General features: G+C 38.1%; 2 protein-coding genes across 4 annotated transcripts; one reads left to right on the forward strand and one right to left on the reverse strand.

Moving 5' to 3' along the window:
• Window positions 1-1,375: 1,375 nt before the first annotated feature.
• Window positions 1,376-5,866, forward strand: RB195_026217 (uncharacterized protein; the record flags this gene model as incomplete). The annotated part of the gene is made up of 6 exons (XM_013448189.2): window positions 1,376-1,447; window positions 1,541-1,654; window positions 1,818-1,904; window positions 2,720-2,849; window positions 2,922-3,061; window positions 5,720-5,866. 6 exons carry the CDS (start codon window positions 1,376-1,378, stop codon window positions 5,864-5,866), a joined length of 690 nt encoding a protein of 229 aa, XP_013303643.2.
• A 1,093-nt stretch (window positions 5,867-6,959) lies between these two features.
• On the reverse strand, window positions 6,960-16,207 carry RB195_026218 (uncharacterized protein; the record flags this gene model as incomplete). 3 transcript variants are annotated; one of them, XM_064214669.1, is made up of 28 exons in its annotated part: window positions 6,960-7,101; window positions 7,351-7,424; window positions 7,495-7,593; window positions 7,671-7,772; window positions 7,834-7,887; window positions 8,267-8,332; window positions 8,389-8,523; window positions 8,602-8,746; window positions 8,835-8,919; window positions 8,990-9,108; window positions 9,252-9,355; window positions 9,688-9,824; window positions 9,896-10,043; window positions 10,142-10,220; window positions 12,123-12,254; window positions 12,318-12,472; window positions 12,527-12,668; window positions 12,769-12,899; window positions 13,729-13,846; window positions 13,910-14,062; window positions 14,207-14,365; window positions 14,445-14,530; window positions 14,587-14,715; window positions 14,783-14,858; window positions 14,917-15,032; window positions 15,772-15,852; window positions 15,907-16,044; window positions 16,133-16,207. In XM_064214669.1, the coding sequence occupies 28 exons, from the start codon at window positions 16,205-16,207 to the stop codon at window positions 6,960-6,962; spliced, it is 3,180 nt and encodes a 1,059-aa protein (XP_064070548.1). The 3 variants fall into 3 exon arrangements, with proteins under 3 accessions (XP_064070548.1, XP_064070549.1, XP_064070550.1); XM_064214667.1 differs by lacking the exons at window positions 12,123-12,254; window positions 12,318-12,472; window positions 12,527-12,668; ... (9 more) ...; window positions 15,907-16,044; window positions 16,133-16,207 and adding an exon at window positions 10,866-10,945; XM_064214668.1 differs by lacking the exons at window positions 6,960-7,101; window positions 7,351-7,424; window positions 7,495-7,593; ... (9 more) ...; window positions 9,896-10,043; window positions 10,142-10,220 and having other exon boundaries at window positions 12,077-12,254.
• Window positions 16,208-17,673: the final 1,466 nt, after the last annotated feature.

Below are 17,673 nucleotides of genomic sequence, written 5' to 3' on the forward strand. Positions count from 1 at the left end.
GACTGCGAAACCAATATATTTCTTTATATTCATTTACCATGCTACGAAACCTCAAAAAGTTTTGTTTTTTTTTTCACACCTGTGGTCCATCTTTACATAGTTAATTAGCGTTCAAATATTTTAAAAAAGAAATGTTTGAGTTTTTTTCTGCCCATTTTTTTAACTCTTCCTTCCTTTGTTCGACGTGAAATTTCGATAATTTCGGAACAAATTTCTCTTCACATATAAATAATCTTAAGAAAAATTACGCTCATCTAGTATGTAGTGCAGTTACAACATTGAAAAAACCAAAATGCACCTGGTATACCTACAAAAAAATTGATTTAATTTACATTTCTCGGAATAAAAAAAGGAGAAACATCACGAAAGCTCATGAGGAAGTCCCTATTAGAGTCTCTCACGATTATGCAAACTTGAATTTCTTCACGTTTATTTATTTGTTGTTTTAACACTTTGCACAAATAGAGCAGTTTTTTTTTTCAATCGATATTGGCGAATAAAGCTTGAGGCCGGAAGAATAACATTAGAAAAGAATTCCAGTCCAAAACTAGTTTCCCACATTTTACATGTATATATATATATATATATATACTCAATTTATGCTACTTATTTTGGTACAAATGTTTATATATTTACATTCTATATTATTATATATTCACATTTTACATTGTATTTGTGCATCCTACTTCCTCTTTTACCTTACACCTAAGTACCTGTACCATCATATCCCGACACATATTCCATTTTTGCAGGAGCGATGCCGCTCAGTTTCATTGCACTTGCGACTTTAAAAGCTTCAATTTTTTATTGAATTAAAAAAAAAGTTAATAAAAGTCCAGAAGTAGTACATTATCCCTGACGAAACTGTTCCTAACAATAACGTCTTCTAACAGTTTCTACTAACAATCAATATTTCCCTGTAAATGCTGTACATATTTCTTCGAAGTATTTAATTCTAGTACAGGAAGTTTTTCGAAATGAGGATCAGATACGGTGACCACTGCTAGGTTCTTAACTTTACTCAATATAACTGGTAAGTTAGACGCAGTACAATTGAGGTTTATACAACATGTTTATCCATATTTTATGACTCTACCTCTGCACAAAGCAAAATTTGGACGAGTTGTTGATGAGTTTAGATAAGGACGACAGGGTCTTATCAAATGAAATGAGTATTGATCGATTCTTTTCAGAACAGTGTTCGATGTGATGGAATTAGCATTTGTTGGAGTTTCTATGAATTTTCCATAACTAGGTGTTAAGAAAGTATATCCTCGGCTTCGGCTCTTATCTTCGTACTTCTCCTTCTTAATTTGCCTCGTATTTCTCGCAAAACTTGGATTTACAGGAACATTACCATCAAAAGATCCACGAAATGGCCAATTTATTCAAGTTGAACAAAAGTCAACGGCGATTCTTTACGTGTTGGGGAAAACTTCACGTTAAGGTCAGTAGAAAACAATGTTCGACTCCTATTTTGAGGGAAGAAGGTGTCCCTCGAATATCAACACGCAAAATTTTTCCAATGTTTTCTTTTCAGTTAGCATTCCTTATCATAATCCTAATGACATTGTTTGCTGAGATCTTAGAAACTGTATCTTATGTGATGGGTGGTTTTCCTCGTGTGTCTTCTTTGATCACATATTCGTTAGAGGTATGTTGAAAAAATTAACAATAGTATTTAATTAGAAGTGCATACAGCTATCATACACATGAAAATCACATGGAACACTACGAATATTCAAAAATCGACTAAAGAAGATCTATGTAATTAGCTCAAGAGAGTGAGAAAACATTTTACTAATATTTTTTTATAGGTATGGGAGTATTTCGTCACGTTCACTATGATCCTGGCATTTTTGAGAGAAAGCCCCATGATGATGCTTCCATTTATTGGACAAATGGTAGGTGTCCTTGCTTTGTGTCCTTAGTTTTTAGAATTAATTCCACTATTTTTAATATTTGATAGAAGAGATCGATATGTGACCGTATTTAATTTTATCACTCCTGAATTTTTTTCATTTTGATTTCGAGACCTATTACAGAACTATGAAATATATAGAAAATAATGAAATGATTAATGAAATGGAATAAATTATTACTTAAAATTAAATGAATTACTATGTAAGTATTAGAGAAGTATAAAATGATCCCTGACAAATTTGTAATTCATGACAGCAAACCTAGTAGTACTACGAACCAGCACTTCTTCTTATATTTGTTACTAGCATGTATTTAGTTAGTAATTTATATATATATATATATATATATATATATATATATATATATATATATATATATATAAAACAAAGTAACTGAGCATTAACTTCTTCGGAGAAATCTCAAGAAACATAGAAATTTCTTCGGAATAAGAGGAATTCCTCTTTTTTCAAAAGTGTTCCACGATTTTCAAACATTTTGATTTTTCTCCCCATATATTAGAGAATCGCTTTATCTCAGTACTAGAATATCAAAAAGACTTTGGAACCTTTTTTTAAAGAAATAAATAATCAATAATATGATAATTCTTCGACTATAAAATTAAAAAGCAGATGGAGCTGTAAGAAATTCTTGCTTACACATTAGTTTTCAGTAGTTTTTTTTCTTCATAAAGTTTTCTTCTAGTTCGAGGCTTGCATCTAGTATGCATAACATTTTTAATTGTTTTTTTTTATCGCTGCCACATTTCGACTCATTCATCCAGCACGGATTTTTTTAGTTTTTGGTCGTTGTGATGATGTTGATAATGTTCTTTCAACTTCTATTCTGCGTTTTTGTTCCTTATTCCTCGATAGCCGAACAATTTTTCTCGGATGGACGCTACACCTTTTTACAACGAGAGAAAAAGTGTAAGTTCGCCAGTATTTAAATTTATGCCTTATTTAAGGAAAAGCCAAGGAGTTATGCTTTGTACTTTTAAGTGTTCTTTGTATTAATTATTGTTGCATTCTTCACGTTTATTTCTGGATGGTTCCTTAAAATAGCACTTGCAACCTACCAGTATTTTGATTATATGGCTATGAAGAAGGCTCGAAAATCTGGACGTTCAGCACATGAACAGGTAAGAGTCAGTAATTTACTTGAGAAATGAATAATCTAAATCTTCCTGGAACAGTATCCAAGCGTCAAAATTGTACATCTGATGTGGCAGGACGTACACGGTAATACAATTATAAGTTGGTTCTAGCAAATAAAAAAAAACGAAATAATTCATTCTCTCGAGTTATCTTAGATCTTAGGTCTTAAAATAGATTATTTTGTTATTTTTTTTTATTATTAAGCTATTCAAGATCATAGAATATAGTATAGACCCCGAATTGACGAATTTGATGTTCATATTGCTATCCCCGCAAACTTCATGTTCTTTGTTCTTTGAACGTTGAGATCGATCGTTGTGTGATGTCACACTGGTAGATCGTGAAAACCAATGGCTCGAAAAGAACATAGAAATTAACTTCTTCTTCTTCTTCTTCTTCTTCTTTCTCTTTCTTCTAAAATTATCAACTCCATCTTGACAATTTTTTACTTTTAAAAATCCTCCGATAAGAACTAATCCGGAACAGGGCGATACGTAGTCACCACTACATCATCGATGTTGATTATCGATGTTCTCTCAATCGATGTCGGTCTGAGGGGAACTGTGTCGTTTGTGGCAGTGCTATTTGGTGAGCCCTAAGCATCCTTGTATGGTCACGTATCTTTGTGGACTTCGGCAATTCCTGTAACTTAAGGTCTGCTCTCAAATTATCCGTCCAATTTTATTTTCATTGTGATCTTGGACGGATCTTTTAAAGAAAATCTGTTTTAGCTGGTCGCAAAGCTTCTAAATGGACCACCAGCAAATAATAATCCTTAATTTTAGAGCGATTTTAATTTAAAAGATTTCTGGTCATTTAGCAGCAATGAATTACGATTATGAACAGCGAAAAATTAGAAATTATAAATTAGAATTCATCTAAAATATGTTATTATTATTGTTGTCGTGGGAAAAAAAACGGAAGGGTTTGAGATAAGTGTTATAGATTATTCAACGAAAAAATATGGTTGAAACTCAAACGAGCACCGGAGTTTATAGTCGGATCAAAGCGATATGGGGCACGGTGCAGTTGCGTAAGCGGCTGCGCTCGAAGCGCTGCAGCGGAGCGTAGCGTAGTTGGAATCAGAGTGGGACTCCTGCTGACACCATTCCTCGTTATAGTTGGCGATGATCCCATCTTCATTGCAACCGCTATCTGCACCGCGCCGCTTCGAGCGCAGCCAGTTACGCAACAGCACCGCGCTCCATGTTCTTTTGACCCGACTATACAGTACTGAGACGTCAGAAAACCATAACTTGTTTAAAAAATTGTCTAGTACGTCAAATATAGCTGTGCTAGTAATCATATTTTCATTGTAACCAGTCATTTTCCTCCAAGATCCCTGAAATATGAGCTTCCTGAGCTTTAGCTTAAGTTACTTTAGCCATAGATCAAACTATCGATCTTTACTTAAAATTTTCTTAACAATTTCCACTTCCTGTGATCCTGGAAGACTAAGGACAATTCAATTACCTTTTCAAACACTTCATCACTCAACAGAGGGTATTCAAGTAGCTCACGAAGAACAACATGGATAGGATAGTGTTTAGTTAAGGTACTAAAACTTGGTAGTGTAACGGGGCACTTCGTACTGTAAGTGTGAACCTTAAACGTCTTCTATAAGGGACCACAACAGCTACCTCGCAGATCAAAACCCTCCGAGCTTATTTAATTTGTGATCGTCATTCGTTCACCCCTTACGTTTGTTCAAAAAGGTACGAGTATTCTGCGAGATAAGAGTTCGGATCCACACAAAAAGATTGTCGCTACAAATTCTGGAGGAGAGAAGAGAAAAGAGGAGTGCAACAGTTACAATTAGAAGAGTCTTGGATAATCTCTTCGTGTTTAATTAGCCCTAAACAAGCTTGTTAATTGGCTGTGTCGGTGGACATTTCGGAAGAGCCTCCACCTTTAGGTCTTGAAATGGGTGATTCAACAATTTGACCATTCAAATCTCTTCAAACCTAGACGGACAGAACTCTGAGCTCACTTTTTGATCACTAACTTAATCACTAGACGAAATCCTAACTTCGAATTCCGGAATCATGGTAGTGACGGCTGTCCCATCGACCAGCAGTTCTGGGTAATGCCCGGAAGTCAGTGAACATGTAAAAAAGATGGATATATTACCAATTATGACTAAAGAGAGGTTGAAAATCCTGATTTCTTGAGTACATCTCTTCCTGATATTCCTTTACACGAATGCAGAGATGTTGTACTGCTCCCTCTCTACAATAGCCCCCATATGACTGGGATCCGATAAGGAAAATCACTACTGATACCACGAAATCACCCTCTCTACTAGCAGAATGAGGAGTTCTACCGAAACTGTCACAACCAGGACTCCGAATCAGCTGCAAATTGAGGTTTGAGGGTGGTAGAGACGTGTTCAAAATGCACCAACTTGTGATGCAAATGCATGCTTTTTCGTTCGATTTCTGAGCGGCGTAGTCCTGGGAAAAATCCATTCTCGGGCTGGAAAAAACAAAAACTTCTCTTAAATTATGTGCTCGAAATTCCTTGCGAGTCGCTTCGAATGCAATCGTTTCTACCATAAGTCAGGTGACTCTGATCCTACAGTAATTCGGCACTTCTCATCCCATTTTCAGTACTCTTATTCAGGATATTTGTCATACTTTCAGCTTCCCGCACTAGTTCAACAGGATGCACTTCCACCACCACCATCATCACCATCTCAATCATTTCCAAATCCTAACTTTAACGGCAATTCGGATGACGAAGATGAGGTTTTTGAGAAGTCTCAAACACCAGCGGCAAATATTGTTTAGGATATTTGAGCCTTTTTTCTGTGTTAGATCTCTTGACTTAATATGGTTACTTTTTTCGAATTGTTTTGTCATTGACGATTATCGCTGTTTTGGAAATGGAACAAAGAGTGTAGTCTGATGGATTTGAGTGTATCGCCGAATTCTGAAACTCATATATCATATAACTACCTGAAAGTTCTCAACGCTTGTTCCGGCTGATCAGTTCCAGGAAGCATTACCGCTCCTAAACGGACGAAATAGGTACTTAAGCAACCAATCTCAAAGATAGGAACTCAGTTGATCTACGGATTGTAGCTGTACGAAGCAAATCTTTGGATAACGAAGGTGATTTTTAGTTCAAATTAAAATGTGAGAACATTTAAAAGCACAAATAGTTTATTCTAACACTATGAAAAAATAATCTAAGGTACTATAGCAACAGAAAAGCCGTATCCCTGTATTATTTTACATCAAAGAACACACGCATACGATGGCAACTCAACCAGCAATGTACATTTACATTTAGCGCTGTAACCGGCAAGCACAGTAACAAAAATATACATGGGCGGTTGGAATCTATTATGATGAGATAGAAGGGGAACTGGTTTTTTTTTACGAACCTATGGATATTCCCAGACAGTAGGATAGCATATTTCACAATTTAAAGAAGCAGTGATCGCTACTTGCTCGTATTGACATCAACATCAGCAACTAGAATAACTCCAGTGTTTAATTTCACTTCCATAACAGAGACAGAAAGCTAGCAACATCGAAAAAAAAGCACTGCTGATCTAACAGATGTTCAACAATAACGAACAAATGCGTAACGTCTACGTCATACGTGCGTTACGATACACGTCAACTATGCTATCCAATCTGAGCGTAAAACCCACAAGTTAAGCAAAATTTGGACAGATAACTGAAAGAACTCCAAAAATACCAGTGAAGCAAACAAAAATAAATAAAGAGGCTTATCCGCCTCTAACCTGAAGCTTGTCTCAGACAACAAAGACTAAATCCTGAGATTACAAAAGAACTGTAAGGGAATTAGGAATACGGAGAGAAGTGCACACAACGAGTTGACCAGCATTGAAGTAGAGGACTAAGACGAGTGTCATGTCTCATTTACAGCGGATCTGGTAGAAATGGAATGATTTGTCCTCATAAAAAGCTCGACAATAAATTGATACGCATGGAGGTTCTGCCAAACTACGACCACAGCAATAACACAGCAAATAAATACACCCGCTTTGTTCCTGTAAAAGGCAACCTTTTTTCAGTGAAAAAAAATACTCATCGTCATCGAAAATGAAGAAAAAAAGTCGAAACGCTACTAGTGAGGTTATTTTAGCAACACGAAGGGCATCTAAACCTAGAATTTTTAACAAAAACTACAAAGTACGAACAAGATATTTATCCATTGACATTTAATCAATTAGAAAATTGTGGTTGCCCATTTTCTAATCTTCTCTTCATCAGTCCCTGTGACAACGAAACAAACAAACCTTGACCCAAAATATGGTAGAAAAAGATCGAGAACAGTCGCAACCAGGTACAATATTATCTTCAGGAACTCTACCTGGAAAAATCTTAGCATAAACATTCTAATTAATTCAAAGTACTACTAAAAGAAGCAATAATATTCTCACCACAATGTTTGCACTAGAAAGAAACACTGCATTTCCCCATGCTGGCCCCGATAGACGAATGTCCAATGTGTCTTTTATGGAATTCTCCATACGAACCATCTGAACATGATTTTTAAAAAAACACTGCCACGCACGCACAGCAAATCAAATTTCGGTGACTCATCGATGGGACTCACGTGATTCTGCACAGATTCTACACTTTCTTCCACTCGTTTGAAGCGGTCGTTGTATTGATAATCGAGTCTGTTAGCAATGCCTTTCTGTTCCTGCTTCAGCGCCTGGAAAAACAATGATTTTAGTCCTAAGGTTGCCAGAGATCACAAATAAACTTTATACAACCTGAAACTCAGCCTGATGCAACTCGATTGTTTCATTCATGGTAGTTTCCAGCCTCTGAAAGATTAGTGATATCAAAAACAGTACTAAAAGAAAATTACACAGAAAGGAGGTCACGAGACTTGAAATTTGTCACAAAAATTACAATGAAATCACAGTGTATTAATACATATCTAGTAAAATTGACACTGCATCAAATAATGAATGGAAAACAATTTTTTAATCTAAAATCAAATGTAATCATTGGGTACTTTTGAATTCATTTAATTAAGCCAACGGCACAAATTGCAGCGCAACTTAAGAATTTACAGGAGAAAAACATTGATGAGCATTTTCTTTATCAATTTCCGTTTCGATAATGTTCTGCACAAATTCTCTGCCTTCTGATGTCTTTTTTTTTACAGCTATGCTATCTGAAGTAGAAAAACGGTCCAACCATATATTTTCCACGTTCTTCTTCAAGTGCACGACCCATATAAGCCAGCTCCGAATCCAATCGAGACTGAAAACACATAAAAATGATAGTGCAACAATGGGGAAGAAAGAAACGGTATTCACCTCAATTCGATTGATTTGATCACCCATTTTTGTCATAAGGTAACGTAAACCCCTAAGATCTTCAAGAAGTTGGGGACCCATTTCTGGCGTCTCAGCGGAGATAGCGAACGGTGACAGCAGTAAAGAGTCGTTAGTCTCAAAAATAAGTAAATACGATTTCTGCAGCCAAAAATGTACATTTCAATCATTATATTATTATCATTAAGTAGTCACATGTTCTGTTCCATCTCCTTTTCCTAACTCCGAATCATCCACCAAAGCTGATGTATCGCTACCAGTAGCTCTACATCTAATAGGTGTGGATGTTTTCAATAGAGAGGCATGGGCAGGAAGCGAATCAGATTTCCTGGACGAATATCTGAACGAACATCGCTTAGAACTACCATTTTGAAATCCTTCGCGCTCAAAAGAGAAACGAACATTTTAAACTAGTAAGCAAAACACACCTGGTTGTTGTGGCTTGACTGGGACTGCCGTAATCAGAGCTAGCATAAAACTTTGAATGGCCTATACGCAAATCGGAAGTTATTCCTAGACGACCTTTCTTTTATTTTCACACAAGTCTGCGATCCACAACAATTCAGTAGTGGAGTAAAATTACCTTCTCCAGGCTCATTCACGTTATCTGCTGATCCGAAAGTACTCTTAAGCCGTTGTGCTAATTCTAATGGTGCAGAAATTACGGTCTCTGTCATTCCTTTCAGGTTTGCACCAGTTCGCCTAGAAAAAAAACTCTTTTAAGAAGTTCACTGATAATGAAGGGTTGCGAAAATCAGATAGATGTTGTTCCAGGGAATTATGCACACTGTACAGACATTACCCATCTAAAAACCACAAATTAAAAGTAATCAGGTAATTCGCACCTGATACCTTGCCCGACAGTAGAAATGACAGTAGCTCGGCTACCAGATTCTCCTATGCCATTCTCGATTTCTGCCAAACGTTGCTCGTAGTTCGCTAGTTTCCTCTGAGGAAAAAAGGACGGAAGTACATGAACAATATGTTGCCATTTTTCAAAAAAAAAAGAAACATTACTCAGCTCATTTCCACCACATTATTACATCTTAAAACCGAATTTAGCTGTCCATACAACTCTGAATCCTAACATAACGTCGCTATTCATGTACACACTGCATTTACGGGAAAAAACCTTATGGGTACCATCGAAAAAAAACCTGGATCTTGCAGTGTTATCTACTCTCTTCCGCAAATCCGTCAAATAACTCTATTATATATATATATATATATATATATAATGTTACTAAGTGTAGAAGAGCTCCATCGGGAAAAAAAACTGACTTGAAGGTGTTCCAGTTCACTTGTGTGTCGCTTATTCTTCTTCTCGAAATGTTGTTTGAGGCGGGCCATCTGTGGATTGTCGGCACCTTTTTGACACTCGGATCCATGAGTCATCATTAAGAATTCTTCCACATCACCTAAACCTCGAGAGACAACTCAAGAGGAGCCGCATTGCTGATGCTAACGGGTCCGATGAAATGGCGCTCACGTTCTCTTTCGAGGCTGGTAGCCTTAAGACGCTCCCTTGCCAGGTCGATCTTTTGCAGAAGACGAAGTCGTTCACGATCGTCACCGCCTGGAGATCCACTAGCACCATCTTCCGATGACCGGACACTACTGTGTTCTCCGTCGGTAGTCTGAAACAAAAATAAACACGTCTTGGTAATAAAAAGCTGTGCATCCCCATTATCTATAATTTATTTAGAAGTTGTGGAAACGTTAAACCAAACAACACCTCATTGAGCGTAATATCCTGCATCAATCGGTCAACAGAGGAGAAGCCGCAGTCAGATGGGGCGAGATTTTGTAGGCGTCTGAATACAGAATGCGAGGTGACAGTGATAAGAGTGATAAAAACATACACATTACAAAAACTGCAAACAGTCACGGTCACTAAGAGAGATATAATTGGTATGAAAACTTTGTTAACAAAACACGAAAACTGATATATGATTCATTAACTATTATATGCAAAGTACTATATACACATGGAGGCGGCAAAAAGAAAAAAAGCATCACCAAACATCCCGTTCCGAAAACTGAGTACTAGCTGACTTGACATAAAGAGGATTTGAAATAGGCACATTGTGAACTAAAATCGCAAAAACAGTAGTTATTTCCAGCGTACCAATAAGCACAAAAATAACATATGATGCCATTAAGAAGCCAATCAATGAAATAAAAAACCCACAAGAAATCCAACTTCCACCAAGGGAAAGAACATCTGTTTCACAGTAATTTAAAGAACTATCTTGAAAAAGCAGTTATTAGCTAGCTTTGACTGACTGGAAGTTGTAAATTACATAGATACGCATAGATAAACTGTGACATCACCGGAAAAATACTTCTTCATACGAAATGGATTCAGTCGCAAGAAAAAAAGACTGGAGAAGTAAGTTAGGAAGTTCAGCGTTCGGGGATGAAGAGGAGAAAATTGTTTAAGTAGGTAAGCCACATACATGGCTCCATTCAAAAATCCAGCTTCAGAAGTGGACTGTTCAATTAACGATAATAGAAAGAGTAATTGCCAACTACCCATAATTCTGTAATGAAACACCGCACCGAATCACGGATCGGCTGAACGGACGGTTACTTAAATGCCGCTATAGACAAGAAATCGAAAGCTGTTATCCCGCAAATATGTATGCCTAAATGTTATAGCACAGTAAACATGACTTATAAAACAATAGTGTCGAGGAAGCTCAACGTTTGAAACCGATTCCAATAAATTCCCTCAATTTTCGCACAAGGAATTCAGAGAAAATCAGCAGAAGGATGATGAAACGAAGGAGTGGTATTTCTGCCAAAAGTACCAACTCATCAAAATGATTATAGTCGTAAAAGTTACTTCGCACAAAAAGCAGCAAACATATGCACTAAGTGGGGCGAAGAATTAGAGATACTGTCAGAGTGGATGGAAACACAAAAAGGAGGTATCTTCCCTGAACAATTTACGTGATCTTTATCTCAAAGGACGCTCCCCTCCTGAGTATCATTATCAAGAGTAGTCAACTACCGCGAAAATGAACAACGAAAAACTTCCTCAAATACGCGATATCCCAACGATGAAAGATATCGTAACGGAGAACTAAAATTTCGAACGCAGTTCCAACACCTCAGCAACCAGGTCTCAACTCTTCCTGATAGCGCGCATTCTTAGCTATCGAGCAAATCAATTCTAACCACTTATTCTAAATATCAGCCCCAAGCGAATCTAAGGAAGATACTTCCATTAACTGAACAAATCTTGCATTCAGGTGTCCGGTCCCGCAACGATGCAATCGCAACCTTTGAAGGCATCACCCCACGAATCTGAGGTGGTGCATATTTCAGGTGGAGTATTCGTATACAGGATGGGAGACTACGGAGAGGGGGGTGATTCCGTCCATTTCTTCCTAATTGCCGTAAAAAACGGCCCGGAAGATACGGCTTCATTCGTTTTGGCGCACCATTTTGTACAAGAGGTTCGATTGGGGCGCGCCAGTCTTGTGCGGCGCCGCATCCTCCGTGCCGTTTTTTACGGCAATTAGCAAGAAATGAACGGAATCACCTCCCTCTCCGTAGTCTCCCATCCCGTATACGAATACTCCACCTGAAATCTGTACCACCTCAGATTCGTGGAGTGATGCCTTTAAAATTGATACGTATGGACACTGAACAAGATCGTCCATTATAGGAGCGTTTTTTCGAAACCATCCACGCGTCGACGCCCAAACTGAGATGCATTCGCATTGTCTTCGATGGACAAAGTGGGGCAATCCATATCAACAGCAGTACTCTCCGGAGCAATCAAAGCATTCGACGAGCCACGATTGACAACACCTTCAAGGAGTCCATTTTGAGTCAGCCTACAATGATATAGGTTTATCAGAGCACAAAAAGGAGAAAGATAATGGATATACAAAACGTACGAAATATCCTCTGCCTCATCGATGTCCTGGTTTAGCTTGAGATACGGGTTCGCCGGCTGTGGCCGGAACAAGATTCCAACGAGAATGAAAAACACAAGTGTAGACAGCTCAACAATAGCGTCAGTAACCCACTCTTGATCGAATGGAAGAGCATACTACAACGAAATTTTTTGCAAAGAACAAAAATCCACAACTTCTCTCCATCTTACTTGCAGAAGTAATTTGATGACTCTTGTTAGATAGACGTACGAAATCACAATAATATAAAAGTGGCGGAAAAGGCGAAGTTTCTCGAGATTGAAGGCAGCTTTTCCGTCACTTCTTGCACCCTCAGATAAATGATGCATGGACCTAAAAAACAAGACATAGTTCTAAAAGACAACATTTTCAGCACGCACAATGCACGTGTGAACTTCCACTATTAGTAACACTTTGTAATATCCTGACTCACCAAATAATGGGAAATATGATGAGGAAGCAACAAATCATGTCGATAAACACGAACATTTCAAACCAAAGCTGATATCCTTGCTGGCCAAACTCACTTTCTTCCAGTATAACCATCGCGATGTTATCCACAATCTGTGAAAGCTCTTTCCTTCAATTTTTTTTTTTCGTAATCACTGTATAACTAGAGCACTGTGAAATTCTGCTGAGCGATTATTTGAAAACGAGTTCTCATCCATTTGAAATGTATCAACGAACTCGGAAAACCCGTTTGGAAAAATCCCCGAAATTCCAGTTAGCGGACGGATTTAGGAATTTGCGCGCGTAAAATCTTTAATCCCTCATTGGTACGTGTTGGGAATTTTGCGGTAGCTTCTGTATGGAAAATTCTGGTGGGGCTTGACGTATGCAAACATGACCGGACGTGAGTGCGTGTGAATAATGAAGGCAAAAAAGTATCGGCAGAGAAAGTTGGACAGGAAACCTGCATAGAAACTCACGTCCAAAAGAGACAGAGTAGCAGTTTTGGACAACAGCTCCTTTTCTTTTTTGAAGAAAAATTCACCTCCCGCCTACTAGAAATTCTCCCCAACGTACTCCTTTCTGATCGTGAATGGATGCGACTACGACAAGGACCTGAGAGAGAAATCAGTAGAGGCTGAGGAAGCTGTTATGTGAATTGATTCCAGGGTCCGATGTGCAAAGTTTGTGAATCATCATGAAGTACAAGCTCAAAATCAACAACCAATAATGGATGAATAAAAACGGGAATATGTAATAAGAGAAATGAGTACGATCTAGAAATCTTTCAAGGTAAATGGAAATCATAAAAATCATTAGGATAAAAAGGATTTTGGGAAAGAAAAGTCATCCATGACGCAGCAGAAACTATTATCACTACGACTCCTCTACTCCAAAAGAAACGGCGAGAAATGAAGTTTGAAAAAAAAACTCTAGAACTCACCTGTAGTGGCAACACCACCATGAATACTTTCCGATCTCGTTCAGTAAGAAAGTTCTTGAAAAATGTGTATCCAGTTCCAATAAGAATGATTGTTCCGAAAAGAAGAGCGCCCTTTAGCCTTAAAAAAGCTGCAAAAATTACAAGACCAAATAGGAGGGAAGTGAGCATCGTAGAAACATACAAATGGGTTATATAGTAGACGACGGCCCATATTTCACTTTGTTGACCATACTTGCTAACAAAGAAGAAGTTGACTCCATGGAAGAACAAAGAAGCAGCTTTCAGGAGTACTAAGGCTGTCATCAGACCATGGACACGATACACATTGGCGTGGCTAGACAAACTCAAATTTGTTAGACAAAAAAAAACATCTTCACAACAAAAGACGTCACTTAACTCTCTAAAAAGGCGCAGTAGAAAAAAAACTCAATCAAAACAGCTAAAAAGAATTATGCAAGGAAGAAAAAACCAAACACACCTGGACAAGCAAAGTAGTCTGCACCAAAGAGCCGCTGACAATACGAATGCTAAAGAAACGTAGAGAAACAATTGCGGTTTGGGAATATCACCAGCGGAAAGAAAAGAGCCAACATTTCGCTCTACGATCCATACCGTAAAATCTACGGCAACGCGGTCACTAAAATAGCGTCTTAAAAGAAAATATTGGGAACGACTAGACCACTCACTACGGCATGGAAATTCTAATATAAATGCACCTGTAACCATGAGCTCTATAATTGAAGCAGTTGTGATAAATAAAATGATACTTCCCACGTAGCGCGTAGGGGAAACGGATAGAAATCTGAATACATACCAACTATATTTCATGCACAGAAGTACGTTTCAACTCTTACTCACATTCGTAGAATAAAGCAAATCTTTTTTCACCAAAGGGACAAAATCTTCATAAGGTTTTCCGGAATCAGTGCCAGAAAAAATGCGCTTGAATTTATCTAACCAGCCCTCACCATCACGACGAGATCGTACCTGGAAAACCATTCTTGTACAATATAATATTTATAAGTATATTTCAAATGCAGAAATTGTCACTGACTGTTGGTATTCCTGGAGCGACTATCTGTTGCTCTGCTGCAGGCGATACTTCTTCCCCAACTGCATCCTTAGCGCATCTGGGCAGACGCATAAATGAAACGGAAACTGAGAGAGGCCACAAATTCACCAACTCACTCCTCATGGGAAGGACAAAGGTGGATTTGTTTCCCTGCTCCAGATCGGAACACTCGAAGTCGATTCTGAGGTAAGTCTGCGAAGAAAAAGAGAGCGTCAAATCCTTGATCCGTTTGCTGAAAGCACAAGAATTCCTTCAGCCTTAAAGATTTCGAAACAGGTGGTACATATTAAGAGAGGCATGAGAAAATCCTTTCAGAATCACCAAAACCTTTGACGAATTAGAAACAATTTTTAACATTACTACGAAAGTGTTGTGCATAGACAACAGTCAAAGAGTACTTGAAGAATCACTCTTTTTTATCAAATACTTCGACTATAACATATTTGAATGTGAGCGATTTCTGTGAGCGCATCTTCCTTAGATCCTCACAATCTCTTGCTGTAACCATTAACAGTAACGTTACGGGTACACCTGTGCAAAATTTAATACAACCAGCAGTTTGAAGCGGGACAAAAGTGCATTATTCAATAACATATCATCAACAAAGCAACACGAGATGAAGATGACCAGAAATCACTCATTTGGGATGAACAAGAAACGATTTCCACAAAATCATCTGCTTGTTTTCAAAACTTGTTACTGTATCACATCAAAGCATTTTTTTTTCTTTCACTGGAGCATACCGAAATGAAAATAGTCTCTAATGGTACGGTAGACACTTGTAGCATTCCGTCCAAGCCAAATTCTTGTGAGCGTAACAGTCACTCCTTACCAATAAGTACGTGTGAGTGAATGAAATTGATTCGCGCAAAAGGGCAGATACATTAAAAATGGACTTAAAACAATAGCTGGAAGAGGACAAATGGTAAATTCAGGAGATAAATGAGAAAAACAAATTGTTTATGACCTACCTGAAGTTGACAAACGTGTGGGTTCGACCCTACTCCGGATGCAATAGAATTGCCGCGAGACAAAGAAAAACCGATGACGCCCTCAACACAACACACTTTGAGATGTAACAACTTATAGAGCATTGGTGGACATACAGACTTATCCGCATTCTCTCTTGAGTCGACTTTATCGAGAATTGTCTCCGGAACAGTAAAGTTGATCAAAACTAGGTCAAAAGTTCCACCTTCCGCGTAGCCAAAACTTGTTAAAATAATATTTCGTCGAGCGTCACCCTAAGATTTATTCACGAAAATGCTTTCAAAATAATGAAATTCCAAAGATCATTGGAGAAAAATACGCGAGAAAACTGTTAGCACTCACCCGTAGGGTCAGATGATGAATTTTAGAAGAAACAAGTCCATTGTAAGACAGAAGCAGAATTAACGCTATGTACATCAAGTTCGAAATACGCGCATAGAAAGAAACGATTCAAAAACTGAAAACTACACAAAATAATAAGCACAGAAGAAACCATCTTCTCCTCTATAACCGACCAGTACAAATATAATCAGTGACGAATACATCTCGAAGAAAGAGATATTTGTAAGCAAAGTTAAAGAAAAATGAATAGAACAAATAAACCAAGAATATTTGCCGAAATTAGAGGAGGGCAAGCTGGTGACACCAGATCGGAAATTTTTATCCCAGCACAATATCGATGGCGGACTATCCACTTCGGACCCTCTAACGGGCACCTTTAACGAATGAGCGGTTGTCGACTCATCCTACCTTGACAGAATGGCGTGAAGATTGAAGTCTGGAGGCGTTTAAATAGTTGTTTATGTAAGGTTTTACATTTTTATCATATGTTATCAATGCATTGTTTGACTGTATGTCTACTGATTCACCTCATATGGACACCGTCTTCATAATTCAAATACATTTGTAGATTTTGTAGTTTGAACAGGCACCGCCGTTACTTCCGTGGTATATGACTCTGATTTGTGTATCTGCTCTTATGTCTTGTCTTGTTCTCGTCCTTCTGGTAGTTTTTCATTTCCGCTTAATTCTACATGTCAGTGTATTCTGGCAGAATTCCGATGAGCTCAGTAATTTTCAGCATCCTTCTCACAGCACTCGCAATAATTTCGTTATTCCTCATTGGTTATGTGAAAGTGATTGCGACGTGAATAGAATACGATTATCGTTCAGTGTCGGACTTTAATACTTTCACGAAATATATTCAGAACTACTCACCGCTCGAATTTTTTTCCCCCAATTGTTAGTTGTGCTGCAGTTACGTCTGTTTGCGGTTGTTGATTTCTAGCTGTCTTAGCCGTCCGTTTTTTCTTTAATTACAAGAGCAATGTAGCTCGTCTATGGTGCTCTCCCGTATCCTAACTAATCCCTCCAACTTTGCGGAATTAGTTCTTTATTTATTCCCACTAACATTCACAATAGATTGTATTAATCATCATTTCAAAGAACAAATCGAGGATGCGATTAGTTTCGCTGCGGCTCCGTCATTCTACCGTGGCGCGCAGTGTTCGTGACGCGTATGGTTATCTGACAAAAATTAAATGCTAAGAAGTTTATTTTGATGTCTTCAACCTGGAAACATGAAGCTTTTGTGATTTCTAGAAAAAATCGTTATTATTACTGGCTTCGCTATCTTGCTGACAGTATTTTGCAGTACATGTTTACTCATGAAGTTGACGCTATTCCATTGTCGGGCCTTCTCGTTAGCACCTATCCTGTTGTGAACTGCTACATCCCCACATCTTCCCGTCATAATGCGGCCATCGTTCGATCAGTCCGTTCCGGGTGACCCAGCACTCATCTCGAGTGTGTGTGTGCCATAGGTGTGCACTGACCTTGTATGCCTCCGAATATCGATCTATCGGTTGGTGAACCTCGTTGAG

Source organism: Necator americanus, chromosome X, assembly GCF_031761385.1.
Source record: "Necator americanus strain Aroian chromosome X, whole genome shotgun sequence".
Classification (NCBI taxonomy): domain Eukaryota; kingdom Metazoa; phylum Nematoda; class Chromadorea; order Rhabditida; family Ancylostomatidae; genus Necator; species Necator americanus.